Source organism: Vulpes vulpes, chromosome 5, assembly GCF_048418805.1.
Source record: "Vulpes vulpes isolate BD-2025 chromosome 5, VulVul3, whole genome shotgun sequence".
In the NCBI taxonomy this organism is placed as follows: domain Eukaryota; kingdom Metazoa; phylum Chordata; class Mammalia; order Carnivora; family Canidae; genus Vulpes; species Vulpes vulpes.
This window is the reverse complement of record NC_132784.1, coordinates 128,939,013-128,947,294: the sequence shown is the minus strand read 5'-3', so window position 1 is coordinate 128,947,294 and position 8,282 is coordinate 128,939,013. Positions and strand designations below refer to the sequence as shown.

General features: G+C 38.1%; 1 gene segment (V, D, J or C); it reads left to right on the top strand.

Annotated features, from left to right (window-relative positions):
- Positions 1-599: 599 nt before the first annotated feature.
- The window catches only part of LOC140599109 (T-cell receptor gamma chain C region C10.5-like), a 50,477-nt gene continuing 42,794 nt past the window's right edge, over positions 600-8,282 (top strand). Inside the window, 2 exon segments of the C gene segment in view lie at positions 600-642; positions 752-1,057. Of these exon segments, the coding sequence occupies positions 600-642; positions 752-1,057 (349 nt within the window).

The following is an 8,282-nucleotide window of genomic DNA, read 5'->3' as shown; positions in this document are numbered from 1 at the left end:
TTAGCACCGCCTTCGGCCCAGGGCCTGATCCTGGAGACCCGGGATGGAGTTCCACGTCAGGCTCCCTGCGTGGAGTCTGCTTCTCCCTCGGCCTGTGTCTCTGCCTCTCTCTCTCTCTCTGTCTCTCATGAATAAATAAATAAAATCTTATTTTAAAAAAAAAGGACTCTGAATCCAGATCTGTCACATCCCAGTCCTAGATCAACAGCAATTCATAGACAGACATAAAGGCCAAACCCAGCAGGCTTGTCCTCATGTTTCTGAGCCAAGTTTTTGCAGTTTGGATATCAGGGGGAATGGCTGAGTGAGTGTGAGAACCATCCTATCTAAGCCAGAAGGACACATTCATACCAGGAATTTCTTTCCAGATTTCCTGATGGGAGCCCTCTTACCTCATCTGCCCAGCACTCATGGGGCACAGAAAGCTCCAAATTGCTCATATCGGTGACAAATCATGAAGAACTTCAGAGAGCTATCTAAGCCACCACTTCTTCTGAGAAACCTGAACCAGCCCCACCCTCCTGCCACTGATCTGACAAGTCCTGCTAAAGGGATCTCACTTCTTACCTTGTGTCTGGGGATCCAGCCAGGCCAACAGGATGCCACTGCTGGAAGCGGTCATCTTCTCATCCCTCTGGACCTGTGAGTTGTCCCTAAGTCACATCAGTCTGCAGAAAAGACTCGAGAAATTATTTATTGTTATCTTTTCCCATATCATTTATTCATGGAAATTTCTCTTCTTTGTTTGCAGTTGGTCTTGGGCAGGTGAGGTTGGAACAACCTCAAATATCAATTTCTGGAACAAAATATAAGAGCATTAACGTATTATGCAAGTTGCATGCTCAAAACTTTAACACTAAAGTGATACACTGGTACCGACAGAAACCAGAGCAGGACATAGAACATCTAACATGGGTCCAAACAAGCGCTAGCAAAGTCCCATCTTTAGATGGGAGGAAAAACAAACTTGAGGCAAGTAAAAATGCTCTTACTTCCACTTCAACTTTGAGAATAAATTTCTTAGAAGAAGAAGATGAGGCCATGTACTACTGTGCCTGCTGGAGTAGGATCCACAGCATCAGAGTTGACAAGAGAAGCTGCACAAGAACCATCTTCAGGTCTGACCCACTCACATCCTTCTCAACATGGGCAACCACAGCTGTGTACCCAGCCTGAGCCTCTCTCCCTTGGCAGTATTTCCTGGGCTTTGCAGGAAGACATTATCAGCTCTGCTCAGACAGTGAATCCCACATAATATCAGCAATGATGGCATATGTATAAGAATTTTGATACTGTTTCCCTTGAAATTCACTTGTCTGGGAACTCTGAAAATATAGGGTGGATGGTTCAGAGAAAACTCCATTTGTTTAACTCAATTTAGAGGAAGAGATTTTTAGTACTTGAATGGTTCAGAAAGGGTATACATTTTACATAAATATTTCCTTGTTATTGGGTTATTTCTGATTTTACTCATAGGCATACAATTCCTCAGAGATGCAAAGATCTGTCAAATGTAAAAATTGGTGCCTTTTGTTGGTGTCTCTGGCCATCCTGAAGGAATCTAGTGACCATTAAATCCTGAGGTAAACAATCAGCTATTTCAGGGATAGGAGAGACCGAGGAATAAATCCTATGTCCTAGAGGTAGAAGGAGCACCTGACTCCACATTCAAGGATCAATACTGGGACAAAACAGCACTGCTCCATTGGAATAGGCCCCTGAGCAAATGAAGTGTCTCCAGAATGGTAGATATACCTCTAAGACTTTATTTTCCAAGGCTGTACAAAGAAAAATAAAGATCCTGAATAAGGATTAGATGGCTAAAAGAAAGATAATACACACTCCCTATATGTCTAAAGAAAAGAAAGGCAATGTCCATCACAAATCAATAAAACAAGAAATAATTATGTATAATTGAATTCTGTGATTAACATCTGGGTTGTTGTGAATTTTCAAGAAATAGGGAAACATACAGCGTAAAAACTTCTCTCCCACAGATTTAGAATCTACTTTCAAAGGATGAGATAAATCCTTTACTTCAAAAATTTGGTACTTTTGGTAACATGTTTATCTGACCATTTAATTGCCATGTTGGCAATTTAACCCTGGTTCTTGAGATCATGACAACACCTTCATTCTGTATCATTTTAATAATGAGGAGACCTTATCAAGTGCAGAGATGCCATGGAAAGCAGAATGAATTCCTCCCACAGAAGTGTCAACCCCTTCCCGGGGGCAAACTCAGGATCTTGTGTCCCACACCTTGTCCATTATGACCCCTACTTGATTTGGGTCCCCAGTGGGAAGACCTTGAGGGATGAGTCTCAACCTGGCCTCACCTGGCCCCTAACACTCCCTAACACCCCTAAGAAGACCCAAAAACGGAATATAGTTTCAGAGAATAAGAGCCCTTTAAAGAGAAGTGAATGAAAAGAAGGATTAAGCTTCTCCCAGTCTCTGTGCTAAATACTTTATGCAGATTATTTCATTTAATCCTTAAAATAACTGTGCAGAATCAGATTAATGTGGACACATGAGGACTAACCTCAGGAGATGGAGCCACCCTGACTATTCAATATACCTTTAACCATGAAACATAATACTGATGAGCAATAGGGAAAGGGGTACCTTATCTAGGAGGCTTTGAGTGACAGGATCCTCTGTAACTGTTAGGAAACATGTCTTTTTTGAAGAATTATAAGTAAAATTTATAAATTATTGAAGGACAAACCAAGTCTGCCTAATCTAGACCTTGATAGGCAATTCTAAGGGATGCATATTAACCTCCAAGGGCCCAAAACATGTAGCCCCAAGAGAAGACTTGATCAAGATGGAGGGCTAAAGATAGAGTCGGTATTTTTAGCACTCTTGCCATCAGTATTTTTGGATTTTTACATTTAATAGTTTTATAAAATAGTTTAAAATATAACTGCATAACAAATAATAAAATAAAATTGTATAGATGACATGTAAAATGGTCACGTATTTATGTTTTCCCATGTAATAATATTACTACTTATATCTCCAGAAAAAAGCAAAACTAAAAAACTATAATTAACCACACTGGCAATAGTAGTTACCTTGGAACAGGGGTCTGCTAATTATGTCCATCCCCAGCAACCCCTGGTTTTGTAAATAAGGTTTTATTGAAACTTGGCCTTGACCATATGCTTATAGACAAATTGTCTATAATTGCTCTTATGCTACAATAGCGGAGCTGAATATTTGCAACAGAGACCCACAAAGCCTAAAATTTTTATCTTTCGCCCTCTACAGAAGATATATGTCAATCACTTCCCTAGAATGATATACCGTGGAGTGACACTTATTTTTATTTCACATTTCCCTATTCCTCAGAGTCTTTCAATGACCCTTACATACCCACTCCACCCCCATATTAACTGTCTTCCTCTGAATGAATTGCTTAACATATCTTTGAATCCATTTCCTCACTGGAAAAGGGAAAATATAAATATATTTACCATGAGGAACTGGTGAGAGGATGAACTCATAGAATACATATAAATTTCTTGCAAGTGCTTGGAACATGCCTAATGCTCACTCTCTTTATGCATACTTTGAATATCTGAGTTATTATGGCATATTTGAACATATTATAACAACATATAGAACCAAAACCAAAATATATAGCTTATTATTTTCTTCAAATTTTTTATTTAAATAATATAATAAGTGAAAATAGAGTATTTTTCCTTTCAGACATTTCCAGTAGAACACCTGCTGTCGACATTCCTGGAACACAACCATGCCTATGCATTTCCTAACTGTCAGTGACTGCTTTTGGGCTAGAATGCTGGAAGTAATGAATGACAAGAGAGACCTTAGGGCCAAACAACCTAAGTAAAATATTAGTTATCTGGCCCTGTACAGAAAAATGTTGGCAGCACCTTCCATGCAGAATGAGTAAAGGAATGAGTTCATAAGTATTACTAAAATTCAAAATACAATAAGAAAGTACATTGATAAATTTTACTACATGAAAGTGAAAATAAACCTTGTTTTGCAGAAAGCAGCATAAGTTAAAAGACAGATGATAATCTTTGAGGAAATATTTGCAATTTGTAAAGCACATAATGTTCAACTGTGGTAAAAAGAAGAGCACATTTTAAAAATGGAAGTAAATCATTAAAATTATTAAAAACCTTCTATAGGTAAATGGCAAAAAACATAAAAAGCTAATTTGTGAAGAGAAATATAAAAATAGTTTTTACATATATGAATACATGCTCAACTTCACTTTTAATTAGATAGATGTCTAATAAAACTATAGAGAGATACCATTTCCTATTCATGAGAATGAATAAAAGTGAAACATTCTGTTGGTGAGACTGTGGTAGAAAACTGGCGTCTTACAACATATTGCTCGTAGGGATGCAAAGTACAACCCTTTCATGGGGTAATTTGGTAACAAAAGTTCATATGCATTTACCTTTCAACCTAGCAAAAACACTTTTTGAAATTACTCTGAAGGCACAGTTTCAACACTATGAGCATATATAGGCACAAAGATATTCACTGGGTAACTGCAAAATGTTGGATATAACATAGCAAGTTTGATTGAATAAATGATGGCACATGCACCTAATGAAGGAATATACACTGTAAATAGAATGTGATATGTAAAGCCACTTGTAATTTGTATGCTGGTTATTCACAATTGGAAAATGAAATTCAATAAATAGTATCACTTACAAAAACAACACTAACAATTAAAAAAAAAAAACTCTATAATACATAGAGGTGAAATTTAACCAAAAATGGAAAGGTTTGTATCCCGAAATCAATGAAACTTTAATGACAAAAGCCAAAGAAGAACTAAATAAATCTAGAGATATACCATGTTCATAGATTGAAAGACTCAATAGTGATAAATACATTCCATGTAATCTCAACCAAAATCCGAGAACTTTTCATAGAAATCAACAAACTGTTTCCAAAATTTATATGGGAAGAGGAAAACATAGCATTGCCAAAACAGGTTTGAAAAGAAGTTAAGCACTTACTAGGAAGCTACAATGGTCAAGACAGTGGAATATTGGTGAAAGCATGGACACATAGATAAGAGGAAGAGAATCCAGAAATAGGGCAACACATAAGGGGTCAACTAATTCCTAATGAAGATGCCAGGGAAATCCAAAGAACAAAGAATAGACTTTTCTACAACTGGGTATGAGACAATTGTTCATCTATGTAAAAAAACAATAAACCTTAATCCATACCAAACATCACGTACACAAACTAAATAAAAACAGTTTCCAGGACTAAATGTAAAAACAAAAACAATAACACTTATAGATGAAAATACAGGAGAAAATCTTTGTGACCTTGGGTTAGCCAAAGATTTCTTACATAGGACACAAAAAGTAAGAATCCTAAAGGAAATGTTTGATGATTTGCACTTCCTTAAACTTACAATTTCTGTTCTTCTCATGACTGCAAATGGAAGGAAAATAGAAAAGGGGGAGAAAAGCCAGATTAAAATAAGATATTGTCCAAATACATATCAGAGAAAAGACTGAGCTCCACAATACAGAGAGAAGTCTCAAGACTCAATAATAACAAATGAAACTCAGTTTAAAAATTATAAAGAGCTATACTGGGAATTTGGGCAGAACTCAAATTTACTTCTCTTCTTTTGATAGCAGAACTTTAAGGTAAATAACAATTTACACAAACAAACAAAAACTAGGAAAAAGGACCCCAATGTGCTCAGAGGTGTAGAGAACATGGCTCCCATCTTAAACAACACCCCAAATAGCAGGACAACCTGAAATGTAATACTTTGTTTGAATCAATTGAATAGCTGAGATTCAGGGTACTTTACCTAAACAATAATTGTAGACACACAGGCACTTGCAGGGAGAAACGGTAAGTGAGCATTTGCTCACCTTGGACAGATGTTATGGAACACATACACCTGGTCACAAGATTAAAGTGGAAATTTCCAATGGAATATTAAGAGCTGGAAAAGTGTGAAACCTGAGGGACCATATGTAAGGTATTTCCTGTCACCTTTTAAGCTTCTTCTCCAGGATCTCCATAAAATTCTTGCAGAAAAGATCAGGAACAATCCAGAAAAGGCTTCCCTGTTGGTGTTATAAAAGGGGGGACAACTACTGCTGAGACCCACCCAGACCTCATGTACCCCATCACTACTGTAGGAAACAAGTGACCTTATCTGGAGGGGAAGGTGCTGGTGGAATCTCATTATAGTTGAGGGAAGGCAAAGGAGAGGACCACAAAAAATGTTCCCCAGAAATGTTCAAAAATAACACATTCATCTGCAGAAGGATGAACATCAAACCACAATCTGAAATAGGTGCGTACTTATTGCAGTTGAGGGAGGGAGACAGGATTTAAATTTTAAAATTTTCTACCTCTGGAAAAAAAAAAAGGCAGGAATATCTGTGAAGGCCACATCCTTAAGACCTAGTTTCGCTGTACCTGGTTAAAATTGAGACTTAATAAAAATATCAGAGAACATCTCCTGACCTTTCACTCCCATGCTATTAAACCTTGAGTAAAACTAAAAGTGGAATAGACCTCATAGAGCTTCAAAAGACAGACTTTCTCAAAAAAAAGACAGACTTTCTCTGAGGAAGAGTACAAAGCGAAGACTCAAAGACAAGTAAAGAGAGAAAGAAAAGTTACAACTAGGAAATATTTAAGTGTCTGAACTCTGAAAACAATAAATTTCAACCCTGATAACTTAGCAACTACAAGCTTCAAATCCAGTCTAACTTCTAACTAGTTAACACAAACTCCCATGCTCAAGGCCTAGCAGGAAAAGTGTGCTCATTTCAAGCACAAAATATATTGACCTCAATATCTACTATACAAGACAACATGTCCAGGTTCCAACCAAAAATTTCAGAAGCATACAGTAGGTCAAAAAGAAGTGCAGTCTGAGGACACAAAGTAATCACCAGAACCAGACAGAGACATGACAAAGATGTTGGAACTATTAAGGAATTCAAAATAACTATGTTAAAGGTTCTAACCTAATAGCAAAGGTAAACAATATTCAAGATCCAAGAGATAGCTTCCAAGAAGCTTTTTCTTTCAACATATCAAAGAACTGGATTTTTTTTCTCAAATTTTTGGTTAAATAGGAATCTATTATTTCATGGAAGATAGATTTCCACAAATCTATTCCTTCATTCCAGGAATAGTATGTCACTACACAAATTATTTTCTCATTTTGCATCATGTGGTAAAGAATCATGTTGTTAAGTTATAAAAAGTCATTAAGGTGAAGAACATTGTTCACATTTCTCAAATATATCTCTGATCTTTAAACTTCTCCATCTATAAGACTCTTCCTGGAGGGCAGCCCCAGTGGCTCAGCGTTTTAGCGCCCACCTTTGGCCCAGGGCATGATTCTGGAGACCCAGGATTGAGTCCCACGTCGGGCTTCCTGCATGGAGCCTGCTTCTCCCTCTGCCTGTGTCTCTGCCTCTCTCTGTGTGTGTGTGTCTCTCATGAATAAATAAATAAAAATATTTTTTTAAAAAAATTTCTTCCTGGAAAGGAAGCCAAATCCAATGTCAAAAATGGTGTGCTGACTTTGAATGAATGAATGAATGAATGAATGAATGAATGATAGGAGATACAAGACTTGAGTGTTATAGATCTGGATTTCAGATTCCTGCTTAGCCGCTTAAATGACAACATGATCGAGAAAAGTTACTAACTCTCTGTCACACTGTTTTCCCAATTTCAAAAAATATTTATTTAACAAAGAGAAAAAGAGAGAGAGAGCGCAAGCACAAGCAGGGGGAATAGCAGAGGGAGAGGGAGAGGGAGAAGCAGGGTCCCCACTGAGCAGGGAGCCCAACACAGGGCTTAATCCCAGGTCACTGGGGTTCATGACCTGAGCCAAAGGCAGCCACTTAACTGACTGAGCCATCCAGGTGCCCCTGCTTTCTCAATTTTAAGTGTCAACCTATTGGACAGCTAGAGTCTGTTGGAGGTTCCATACAGGACAGTTCTAGCGCAGGGTCAAACATACCACAGTGTCCTTTCCCCTAACAACTAAACTACTTCACTGAGCCATCTCAGCAAACACAGGAACTCAGGGACTCTTGAAAAGTCACATCTCACTAGTCCCCCAACAACAGTAAAGTGTTGCTTTAATTCTAAAAAGCTAACAAGGGGATCCCTGGGTGGCGCAGCGGTTTGGCGCCTGCCTTTGGCCCAGGGCGCGATCCTGGAGACCCGGGATCGAGTCCCACATCGGGCTCCCGGTGCATGGAGCCTGC